The sequence below is a fragment of the Ixodes scapularis genome, unplaced genomic scaffold (assembly GCF_016920785.2).
Source record: "Ixodes scapularis isolate PalLabHiFi unplaced genomic scaffold, ASM1692078v2 PGA_scaffold5__190_contigs__length_132052651, whole genome shotgun sequence".
Lineage (NCBI taxonomy): Eukaryota > Metazoa > Arthropoda > Arachnida > Ixodida > Ixodidae > Ixodes > Ixodes scapularis.
In genome coordinates this window covers 31,714,643-31,726,924 of record NW_024609880.1, presented here as the reverse complement: position 1 = coordinate 31,726,924, position 12,282 = coordinate 31,714,643, and the positions used below count along the sequence as shown (strand labels likewise).

The 12,282-nt window shown below is 45.4% G+C and overlaps 1 protein-coding gene across 2 annotated transcripts in view; it reads left to right on the top strand.

Moving 5' to 3' along the window:
• LOC8042692 (beta-glucuronidase) overlaps nt 1-12,282 on the top strand; it is an 80,572-nt gene that overhangs the window by 13,317 nt on the left and 54,973 nt on the right. For both annotated transcript variants that reach the window (XM_029984713.4, XM_029984714.4), the window contains exon 3: nt 813-928. In XM_029984713.4, coding sequence (XP_029840573.2) covers nt 813-928 — 116 coding nt within the window. The remainder of the gene's footprint in view (nt 1-812; nt 929-12,282) is intronic.

Sequence of the window (12,282 nt, the reverse complement as noted above, 5' to 3'; positions counted from 1 at the left end):
CAGTAATTTCTACCTCCATAGCTTTAAAATTATCAAATTATTCTGATTAAAATTAAAAAATTCTAACATACATTAAAAAAAATCAATCAATATTTATTTTTTGTGCGTTTTTTTAGGCACGCTGCGTGGCACTGTCAACACAAAGAGCGAGGTTTTTGTTTTGTTTTTTCTAACATTTTAGTTGTCACCATCAGAACTACTGCGCAGTGGAAATTGCTTATTCTGGGCATAAACTTATGCGATAAATGTTTGACGCTGGTCAACCCCTTCTTTAAGTAAAATGCGAAAGATCGCTTTGCGCTAACAGTGTTACACAGTGTGCCGCCTCCGTGAGAGTCGCGTGAAATCTTGATAGCACTACTGCTATCGAATGATAACGACCACTTTACATAAATATTTAATTTGAAGTGAGCTTTTCTACGGGTCTGCCAAAAGACTGGTGAACTTTTCTCCAGACCCGCACAAAAGTGGGTGAGCTTTTCTCCGTAATACAATGTAACGTAAACAGAAAAAGACAATGACTTGCCGCAATTGGCGCTCCTGGGTTTGGCACATCGCTTGTTGCGCACATTGCAACCATTGAAATGTGACAAGTTTTGGATGCGGCTTTTGGATCCCCAAAGGACCAAGAGAACCCCGATCAAAACTAAGGGCTCTGAAGGAAGAAAGGAAACGACGATTCCTTTTTTTCCCCAACTTGAACGAAAGAAAGGAAACCTCTAATAACTGTTGTCATTAAAACAAAAATAAGGACGAAAACCGGCCTTCATTTTTAAGACTACCGGACTGCAGCCTCTATTCCTAACGCGCAGGTGACGAAAGCTCTGATCTACGGCGGCAAAAACAGAGTCACGGTTGCCGTGAGCAACACGCTGACCAAGAGCACCATTCCCCAGGGCTCCGTGTTCAAACCCCAGGACGCCGAGAGGTAAGTGGAGACAGCAGCAACGTGAACTGAAAAATCAAGAGGCCTTCGAAGCAAAGGCCTTAGATTCGCAGCGATTCTCAAGAACCCCTTGGTGTCCCCGAGACCTTTTCGGTGCGGCTCCGCGAATATCGAGAACTTTCGCGAGGCCCGCCGGATGCGACTCATTGGGGGAACCTTTTGGGTGTAACAGTATCAGACAATACGGAATACCGAAGAGGTCCCCTTCAGAACACACTCGGGCGCGTGCCCGGATCTATACGCATGCCTGAATGTCGGCAGCAGTGTGTACATTGTTCGAGCGCGAAAACGGGTCACTCGTATTGCTTGGCTTTCTTATGCAGGATGCCACACCACCTTTCGCGCTGATCGTGGTCTGCAAATGACAGTTCATGGACAGTTCATCTCGTAGGCAATGGTCAGTTCACACCAAACACCTAAAACGTAATCCGGACATATTTAAATATACAGCTTTATTTTGCCCTTGCTTGGAGTGCCTTTTATGTGTTTCTTCACCTCATATGTTGGGTTTATATATGTATATGTGACGGTAGCACACCGAACTGGGCTTCGACCATCACACGCACCCACACTTCTCTCTCCCTGTGTCATAGTCGTCTCCTGTCGATTGTATACACTTTACGGTCGCGTTCATGTAAACCTAGCCATTGTCAACATCGTATTCAATGCGAGTCCCTGAATGGCCTCCGAGTGAATCAGGGACCAATTTCGTCAGAGCCGGAAGTTTGAGAACCACTCCTTCAGAGAACCGGCGAACTGTATATTCTGTTTCATACTTAGTATACAGCGCTGTCAAAACTACTGGCGCAAGCGCGTGGCTTCATCTATGATTTCGTTTGCGCGAGAAAGCGTGCAAGTGATCTGCGAGATCACACCCCATGCTCGCGCAAGCAGCTCTGGCAACGTTGAATACTAAAAGTGAAACAGTGTCGATGCCATAACGCGAGAAGTAGATCTAGCGAGCTGATTGCCCTAATGTCAGTGGGTCGTGAGAAAGTAGCGCCAAGCTCCCCACATGTTCGCCCTTTTGCTTCGCGGAACGACCAGTTTCTTTCTAAGCTCGCCAGTATCGATGAACCAATCTAAATTCGCTAGTCACGGGTAGCTTTATAAAGACGTTGCTTGAATGACGAGACCACGATCGTGGGCGAGACATTACATGCGGCACCCGGTGATTGGCGCCATTGAAAAGTATTTTTCCTACCTGTAAGGACGCAAAACAACATTATTATTGTAAGAGATCTGTGGGTAGAAGCATGATTGATAAGGAGATTGCACGCACATCGCCAACGAGGCTTATATTAACGAAGTACGCTTTTAGTACGATGATGCTCCATAGCGATCCTGGTGCGACCGGTTCAAAACGACTGAAATGGCGCGATTGCCATGGCAACCGAGGGCGATCAGCCAATCAGCTTGAGACGTTCGGTCGTCTGTGTGTTAGTGCCTGTTTGTGTCCGTCTAGCAGACCAGGGACTCAATATAGAGTTTTATTGGAGTAAACGCAAGCCCCCTACATAAGCGTTAACGCTGCGTCCTCCACACTGCGCATGAGCCATACGTACTCACTGCAGCGAGCTATGCGTACGTACGCTCGCTATCGATTATTAGGGAGTTTTCGTAGACCGCGTTTCCCCCTCCGCTAAGCCCTCCGCAACGAAGCAGCCGCTACTGCGCCGGCGCGCCGATGGCCTTGACTGTGGAGTTCCGGCTAGCGTAACTGCTTGCGGAGAGCGTTGCGGGACAGCGGAAACGATCTACGAAAACTCCCTATTGCGAGTGTACGTAGCGGTCCCCTGCGTGTTATTCTGGTTACTCTCGTCGCGCACGGGAGAGTGCGAGACTACTCCAGTTTGAAAAATGGCGGCGGTGAGGCAAACCAGTGGAAGTGCTACGCGCGTTGTGCGGGTTCGCTTCATTGTTGAAGATGACCTCAACCTGGTGGAAAAAAGTGAAAGAATGGAAAAAGGGCGAGGCTCGTGGCGGGCGAGGACACACGGAGTTCGGAGCTGGAGACAGACGAAAGAGCCGGTGCCGAGCAAGGCCTCCAACAGAAGACGGTATTGACAGGCGACCCACAACTTCCTCAAAGAAATCAATGCGACAAACCCTTTCGAGCGCCCGCAAAGATGGGTGGCGATAGCCAAGAACGTCGCCGTCGAACCCAAAAAGGTGTCTACCGTGCGGTCAGTACGCGAGCGGTGCGACCTATTGCTTGCATACTTCCAAACAAATGACGAAGTCAACATACGATAGTAGGGATCCCACAAGACACTGGAGCGAACCAGAGATCGAACTGCTGGTCGCACAGGGCTAAAAAAAAAAAAAGACAAAACAAGTTCACAACAGGCAACTGGAAAGAGATTCACACACTTCGTAGCAAAGCGAGGGCGAGGACATTCGCGGTGTTGGATTGGCTTGATCGAATACCCGCCTTGGATTGTTTGAAGCACTTCGTTGAAGCACATCTACATGGCGCTGCAAGTCTTTACGTATTAAAACCTCTTATCCTGGGAAAAGTTGCGCCATTCTTTGAACTAGCCGCCGCGTACACTATTGGCCAGTCGTCACGTGACATCTGGCTTTCGGTTTTGGACTTCCGGTCGTCATTTATTTCCCAAGATGCTGCTACGCCGCAGCTGGCGGGCTGCTGCGCCCTTGGAAACGTCGACCGGAAAGCTTTTCAGTGTTCCCTCTGAAACGAAAAAGGAACCTCGGTGGAACATCTTGCTTCACCGAATCGGTCGAAACAATTTCAACCCGACGGGAGCCGCCAAGTTATGCGAGGTAGGTGCTCTGCATACTCATCATTAGCATGCAAAAAGACAGCTGTTTAGAGTGAGTTATGCATTCCATTCCACCGTAAACGCGAGCGATGTAATAGCGAGCATACCACTGCCAACTTGGCATGCACGGACGCTGGTGCCGTGGCAATAAAGGCACAGTTGCGTTTGAGAGCGTTCGACTGCGTCGCGTCGAGAAACGAAAGGGAGTCACCGGCACATCTGTGCTTCGTATGAAGCGTGGAATACAACTCAAAGCATTGCTTGGCACACGACAAAATTTGTATGGATGTCCTGCGTTCTCGCAGTCGCCACGCAGTGAAACGCTCTCAAACGCAACTGTGCGTCGGCCTGCTCCCGCTCGTGCTTGTGGCATCGGCGTCGCTCTCAATTACGGGTGCGTGCCGACTAAGCGCTCTCTTCAAGTGTTGCGTACCTGCTCGCGTACCATACTTTATTTCGCACAGATAGCTTGCAACGCTGCCGCAGCTGCGGACACGAGCGTTTCAATATAAGTGCGAGCGCAGCCAGTGCGACAAGCAGGAGTATATTTTCTCTAACGATATCGCTTTTACTGGACGAGCGTCTGTGCTTAGCCCGCTCAAAGTGCGTTCGCTCTCGTAGCGTCAATAGGGTCTTCTTCGCTCGTAGTTTTATTCAAACGAAAAACGCTAGCGAATACAACATTTGAGATCAACCCCCCACTCGCGCCAGCAGCCTTGACAGCGCGCAAACTTCACGTGGAGGTCTTTGGCAAGCTAACCTAGGATCTGCAGAAACGGGAGTTTGAGGTGGCGTTACACGATGTGCTCTCGACTAAAGTCCGATCTCTTCAATATATTACAAGACCACTTCAGTATCGACCAATTCAAAACACTAATCATGCAAAACAAATGAGAAAAAAAAAAATTGAGGAAAGGTGCTCTCCCAAACATTTCTTTTTTCGTTACCTTCAACCATGAGAGTAAACCACCACTGCAAGGGAACTGGAAATGTAAATAGTATGTACATCTCACAAAAAAAAAGAATATATATATATATATATATATATATATATATATATATATATATATATATATATATATATATATATATATATATATATATATATATATATATATAATTCTTCAGTGAGACACGTTGCATCAGTTTTATGATACAAATTCGATGAACAAACTGATGATTTTGGATGCCTCTTTTACAAAGTGCAGTTCCATTTGTTTGTTTCGGTTGCCTCCCTAAAGTCCCCGAGGCACCCCCAGTAAAACCTGAATAGTGCACCACAAGGTAGTGCCCACAGTACTGAAACATCCCCAGGACGTACTGCTGCAGCAACCGCAGCTGCTCTTTAGTTTGGCTGTCCGATACTGTTCCGTAGTCTTTCGAGGCCTATCCACTAATGCCATCTCTGTCCATTCTAGGAGTGTGTGTCCTCTCGAGGGCCCCCAACAAGGTCCAAGCGGAGCTTTTCTCTCGGGGCAATCTGACGCAGTGACCACAGCTGTTGGTGAGTTTGGCAGTCCGATACTCTTTCCAGGTCAACTGAGGCTCACCTACCGCTAGTGCCGTCTTTGTTGATTCTAGGTGAGTGTGTCCTCTTCAGTCCCCCCAGCAAGTTCCAAGCGGTGCTGTACCGAACCTAACTTTCCCAGCTTCCCCAGAGCAGCCTGGTTCGGCAACCCCCCCCCCCCCCCCCCCTTCAAGCTGCTGGTGAGTTTAGCACAATGATACTGTTTTTAGGTCGACCGAGGCACACCTAAAACGACTGTTGTCTCTGTTCATTTATTCATTCTAGAAGTGTGTGCCGTCCCATGGCTGCCCGAGCAAGGTCTGAGCAGCGCCCTACAGGCCCTTGCTTCTCCATCTTGTCCTCGACAGATTGCCGCAGCAACAGCTGATGAGTTTTCATTTTCGACTGCTGTTTATTTCCTAGCAGACTGCAGACAGTTACAGACTGTTACTTACATCCAATCTTATTGTCTCACTGTTAGCCACTTAACAAGACTAAAGTAATAATATTTTTTGTTTCTTTTTCAGGCACACTGCTTACACTTGGTATCAGGCAGTATCATCAGAATGCCAGTCTTCCTTGTGTACTGATGAATAACAAAGAGCTACAAAGAACTATATTTAGGGTTCGGAGTTTTCGGTTTAAACCGATAAAAACCGATAAAAGTACGCCGAATCCATTTTCGGAAATTCGGTTTTAACCGTAAAAGGTCAGTTTTTAGGTTCGGCAGTTTCGATTTAAACCGATAAAGACCGACAAAATTTCGTCGAATCCATTTTTTAAAATTCAGTTTTAACCGGAAAAGGTCACTTTTACCGTCCAGTCGTACCGCAGAGCCGTGGCGAGCGTGTTTTCAAACTCGTTGTGAGGAAGACTTACTGGATGCAAGCTCTGCACCGTGTCTCTTTCGGCGATTTTGGCTCAGGCAGCGCGTCATCTCCTCAACCTGCCAGCGTCCAGTGTTAGCGTTGAGAGGGCGTTCTCGAAGCTCAGGGTCATATATTAACAGGAAAGAAATAGTGTGGATCAAGAAGGAGAACCTGGGAAGGTACATGTTTGTGCGTACTATAATGAGATCACGTATTCCTGATGTACAGAAGGTGAGGTTTCATGTTTTTGGGGCATAGGCTTCATATCTGACTTGTTTGTACTTCTGCGTTTTTTTCTTGTTTCTTTTACAGTTGCACACATTTGCAAATGAAGTGTCCATTTCTTTTTCGATGTATCTGTGCCGTTATTCTTTGAGTGATCACAAATATCAGAGCTACGTACAAGGATCATCTGATCCGGTGTCCGTTGGTGTTTAGTTTACATTCACCGAAAAAAGCCGATAAATTTTTGCGGGCATAAATATACGCCGAAAAAAACCGAAAATTGAATTTAAAAATAAACACCGAAAAAAGTACGCCGAATTTTGAAAAAATAGAAACCGAAAACGCAGAACCCTAACTATATTCAATGCAGATAAAACTGGTATTGGCGCAATGACAGGAGTATCAGTTGCAACGTGAAGAGAACAATTTACAATTTGGACGTAAGCGCTTCCTAGTTGCAGATCAACTTAAGTGTCTCGAAAAGTCCACTGCATGGAGTAAAGGAATCCTCAACAAAGTTTTTTTTTAAATTCATCTTTCTTTTGTTCCCCATGGTTTCAATGTGGTACTGGGGAATTGGTGTGGCTTTTACCTGTAGAATGCACACTTCATTGCCATCTACAGGACTTCAAGTTTGTGTCAGACATAATGCACAAGCTGATGGATTCTTTAGCATATAAGGTGAGCCAAACTTGCAGCATATAACACACTCGTGCATACTTATCTTAAGTATGCATCTGAAGTCGGATACCTGCAGACCCGTCTCATCAAGCAGCTCGATGTTTAATTCCATGTGGTTTGTACAATTTATTGTCTACAGGTGTACCGTACCAGTAACAGCATTAGAAGGTGTAAGGGCTTTAGAATTATTTTATGATATCAGTGACTGCACCTGTCAGTAAAGCTACCCGCAGATTTGTGAAGTGTTAAGAAAGCATTTTGATTGTGTATGGTGTGTCTCCGTGTTCTTTATCTGCTTTTTTCATTCTGTGATCTATTTTTTTATGTACTCAGCATGTGTTCTACTTGTAGTGAATGCTCCTGCCGTGGCCTTTTACCTGGCTGACAGTTTTGTAAAATAAACAAAATTGTGACTTTGATTTTGTTCTTTTTAACATCATCTGCTTGTGTATTTTGATGGAGATTTTGATCTCGCATTCGCTCATTTTGCATTGTTCCCTGGGTGTGATTTGAATCATTTTTGCCTCATTCGCTTTCACTGAAATAACCAGCAATTGCTTGACTCGAGAGCTAGGTGCTGAAACCGAGCGCTAATTTCCAAGTCTGCACCAGGACGCTGGCCCAGGAGTCTAAAAGCAGCGTAAATTGTGATTAAACCTGGATTTTTTAGTATGAACGAATAACAAAAAAGATACAGACACTGATAAAATTACGGAGTAATAAAACTAAACGAAAACGGAGTTTTCATTTCTAAAAACGATTTCATCAAATAAAATAACGAAAATAGTATTTATTATACGCTCGGAAAATTAGCGGCACTGCGTAGCCCCGTAGCGAAAGGCCCGCGGTGTCGCAAATTTTTACAGCATGCACAGAAATACGTAGCGATTTTTATCATTACTAGTACTGCAGGTTAAAATTGCTAGCTTAGCGTCAACCACATCAACACTTCTCCGATTAGAAAGGAAATAGTATCTTTCTTTCTAGGCCGCCAAATTGTTTTTAGCGCCCGTAGGCCAAACCCTCCCGAAAGTTCGCCAAGGACACGTATTAAAAAGCAGTCAATCATTTGAAATCATGGGGAATAAAATTGCAATTTGGCGGTTTTATATGATGATTAAAAACGACTTGCAATTCCAGTGAAACCGAGCACTCACGAGACACTGACCTAATGCAACTCGGTAGGGACGATTATCCAAAGTACTTTCGGGATCCACGGTTGGACGAACAGATCTAGAGCGACTTCAGGACGGTCGGATACGAATGCAGCCTCTAAAGGAGGTCACTGCCACACTTATATGACGAGAAAAGTCCACACCGTCGGCATCTCGACCGCTTCAGCTGACCGAGACGTCGAGACGCTTGGGAAATTCCAGAGGGCGCCTCCGTCGCAAAGCGGAAGTTAGAGGTGGGGTAAGGAGGGTTTTTAGAGGAGAAGGAAAGAGAATGCGCTACTTTTCCCAGATACAGGGACTTCATTACGTATGCGTTTGCCTTCCGCTATACTAAAAGTGCACGTTCAACGCCACACTAACGTTACGTCGACAGCTTGCGTGCGTTGTACGCAGTGCTGACGCAAGGGTGTTTCCGCTATTCTAAAACTCGCGAATGGCGCTATTTTCTCAAGATTCAGTAACTTTAGATTGCCCCATTACGTATGTCCTCAGAAGGCATCCCTTCGTTAGGCCTCCGAGCACTATAGAGCATGAAGCAAGGCAGGGTAGGGTAGTAGTGGGGTTTTCTGTTTTCGGGGTTTATATGTTCTTGGAATTCGAAGTTGTTTATCTCGGGGATCATTTCTTTCCACAGATTCAGTGTTTCTCCGTGTCTATTTTCGCTGTCAGAAAAACACATCGGTGTTTGTCGGGGCTTATGTATGTCGAAGAAAATAGGATAAAGGATTGGGATACACCAAATTCCAGGAAACAAGCAGGTGACCTGAATACTTGGAAAACATCCCGGTACCGATAATGCCCGAGTCCCAGGAGAGCGACAAACAGAAAATACCGACACCGACAAATCTTAAGCCGGGTTAATAAAGCTTGGACTTGGGTTTGGGCTAGTTGGTTGTACATAGCGAAATGTGCTGCGCTGCGAAGTTCCACAGAACAAACGCGTGACCAGGAAATGAAAGGAAAACATTGAGTTACATCGAATGAGAAACTCAACGTACAAAAATGGGCGTAGACTAACAACTGTTTATTCTTTTTTTCCCCCTTTCATGAGTTTTCTCATGCGTGTGTCTGAAAAAAACGAAAATCTGAGAAATAATGAAAAAAGTCTTCTTGGCTCAGCGATAAACCCGATAAAGTGATGTATGCGTGGAAGAGCTTGTGATGGGAGAACATTAACGCATGAAAAAACCCACGCAAGGAAAAGGAGAAAAAATAAAGGATAAACAGTTGTTAGTCTGCGCCCATTCAAGTACGTTGTCTTTCTCCTCATCTCGATGTAACTCATTGTATTCCTTTCATTTTCTGGTCACGCGTTTGTTCTGTGCAACTTCGCAGCGCAGCACATTTCGCTAGTTAGCTTAAGCCTGGGTCAGACTGCATGCTCATGCATCGTACAAAAGACAGTCTGCAAACTCGAGTCACCACAATATCCGTGGTTGGAATGTGCATGGGCCAAGTTTCTCCCAGAACTCATTGCCATGGTGCATTCGAAGCACGGATCACGTGGTGACTCGCGTTCGAATCTGTATGCAGACTGTCTTTTTTATGATGTATGCGCAGTGTGACCCCGGCTTTAGGTACGCCAGACACAAACAGCGGATTTGCAGTCTCTCGGTGCTCGTGAAGCAAGCACGGGTGATTGCAAGTCAGTAAAACTTGTCTTCGGGTGTATTAGCGACGACACTTTTTGGTGGCGCCCTCTTTAGGTTTCCTCTCGTGACGTCACTACCTTGCGGAAGTGAAGTCAGATGGTGTTTGTAATGAGCATAGTGGAAGCTTGAAATCATTGCGCTTTGAAAGCAACACTGCCAACACCGTCAAGATCGAAGTTCTTACATTACTCTTATTTCTGTCGCTGAGAAAACCTTTGCTGACGTCATAGTCAGCGTTCGGCCAATCGCGGAAGGCCAACCACAGCGACGCTTGCGATCGCGCTCGTCGCCAATATTGTACGTGTTTGAGGCGAGGCTTGCCGGTTTGGTTGTTTCTGCTCGTCGCTCTAGCCGGACTCGGGCATTAGAGAAGGAAACAGGATGAGGTGTGTGATTTTTGTAATAAGAAGCAATCTCACGGACTTTTCAGTGGGGCCCTGCTCCGGCTTAACACGACATAAAACTATATAAAGATTTCCTTTACATGAATATTGTGTTTGTTGTTGTTTCTCTTTATTTAAGGACAGTTCCAATTGGCGGTTCAATTTTCGATCAGCCCTAATTTTGATAAAACCGTCTCTGTGGTTAATTTTCGGTTTTATAGGTATCTACCGTAGACACAAAACCTATGGTTATTGGGCATCATCCAGCTCCAGACAAAGGCTGCAACTGCCACGAAGTATGCGCCCCCGTTTGAACCTCTAAGGGCCGGTTGCACCAACGTCGCTTAGCGCAAAGCGGAGCTTAGCCGGGAACTTAAGCTTAGTTTCGGTTTCGTTCGGTTGCACCAAACTCGCTTATCGCTAAACCTAGCACTAAACTACGCTTAACTTAAGCGCTCAACATTGGGCGCTTTGCTTCTGGTTGTTTCTTAATCCTGGATTAAAAACATGGCGGCTGGTTTGTCACGGTCGACGCGGTGGACGAAATTGGTTGTGCAAAGTGTTTTAGGCTACATCAGCGTGAAAGTTTCGACAAAATGTCTTTCGATTGTGACAAGGATGCAAAATATTGTTGCGTGAAGTGTTGATCGACCCCTGTTTTCAAGTTGGCTCTCCACTTTCAGGGCGTGTTAGCCCTAACCGAGAAACGTACGGAGCTGTGGGGCTCACGTCTGTATTCCCGTTGGTTCTTCTGTCAACGAGCTTATTCGTATGTACTTACTCATTTTCGCATAGCTGTAACGTATTGTTATTTACCACCTTGTTTATCTACACTTGCAGCGCGTATCCTTCAATCTGATCAGCGCGTTGAATAGTGGCAGTACATGCGATCTCGGCGATCAGCTGATTGTCGACACCTCTGCCGTTTGCATTAGATTGCGGCGCTTTTAAGTAATAAAACAGCGAAAATTCAATTTCTTTCGTTTTCTGAGTTTTGAGACACTCTTCAGTGAATTTTCCTTATCTCGCGAGTAGAATCTTGGCTTCAGAAAACTGTATCGTTCCATAACTAACTTTTTTGGTGATCGCATTTTTTTTTATATAGTTTGCTTTATATCTTTCATTCGTTTCCCGAGGACGAGATACTGTTGTTTCCGAGTTGTGCTCTGTGATGGTGTTTTCCCTTTACTTTTGTCGTTTGTTGTCATTGTGACGATGGTTGATATTATATACCGGAACACGTTTTCAATAAAATTCAGTTGAAAGTTGCGCCTTGTTGTGTCCTCCGTAACTTTTTTGGTGATCGCGATTTTTTTAGGAATATTTTGCTTTATATCTTTCATTCGTGGCGACGACAAATCGTAACGACTACTATGTTAGATTCGTGCATTGCTGTATCGGGGCAGGCTGGGGCAGGTAGGTGATGCGAAGAGACGACCGTTCTTATCGGCACGATGTGATGTACTAGTGGGAGTTTTTCTATTTTTTCATTATTCTTTTTTTTTTTTTCTGAACTCGACAGTGTGAAATTGAAGTCCGTTTGAGGCTGCAGCGGATGTTCAACGACGGTACAGTGCAGTTCTGTCACCTTGCTGATAGCAACGAGTACCGTCGATGCACGGTCTCGTGACTTGACCTCTCGACGACTTCTATTCGACGATTTCCGGGCATTTTCGCAGCTGCCGTGGCGAGTTCGTCACTGTTTTGAACTTCATCGGTCTCAGGCTTGACTTGGTTTTAGTAGTCATCTTACCTGCCTACTTATATCCATGATGTTTTGTCTTCAGCGATGTAGCGAGTAGAGTGTCCTTCTCGCGTTCGGTGAGATTTGGGGCCCCCGATGGCTCCTTCGCCTCAAAATGTGAGCACGAAAACTACTACCACTGTCAAAATATCCTGTTATCAACCGATATTAAACACACAATCACAGATGTAAAGAGCATTCGTGTTTATTTGAAGCTTTGACTTCTGTTATTGAAAGTTAAACGAAAAAATGATTGAATTTGGAGACCTTTAATTTGTTACTCACCGAAGAAATACAGCGAAAAGCAGACGCCG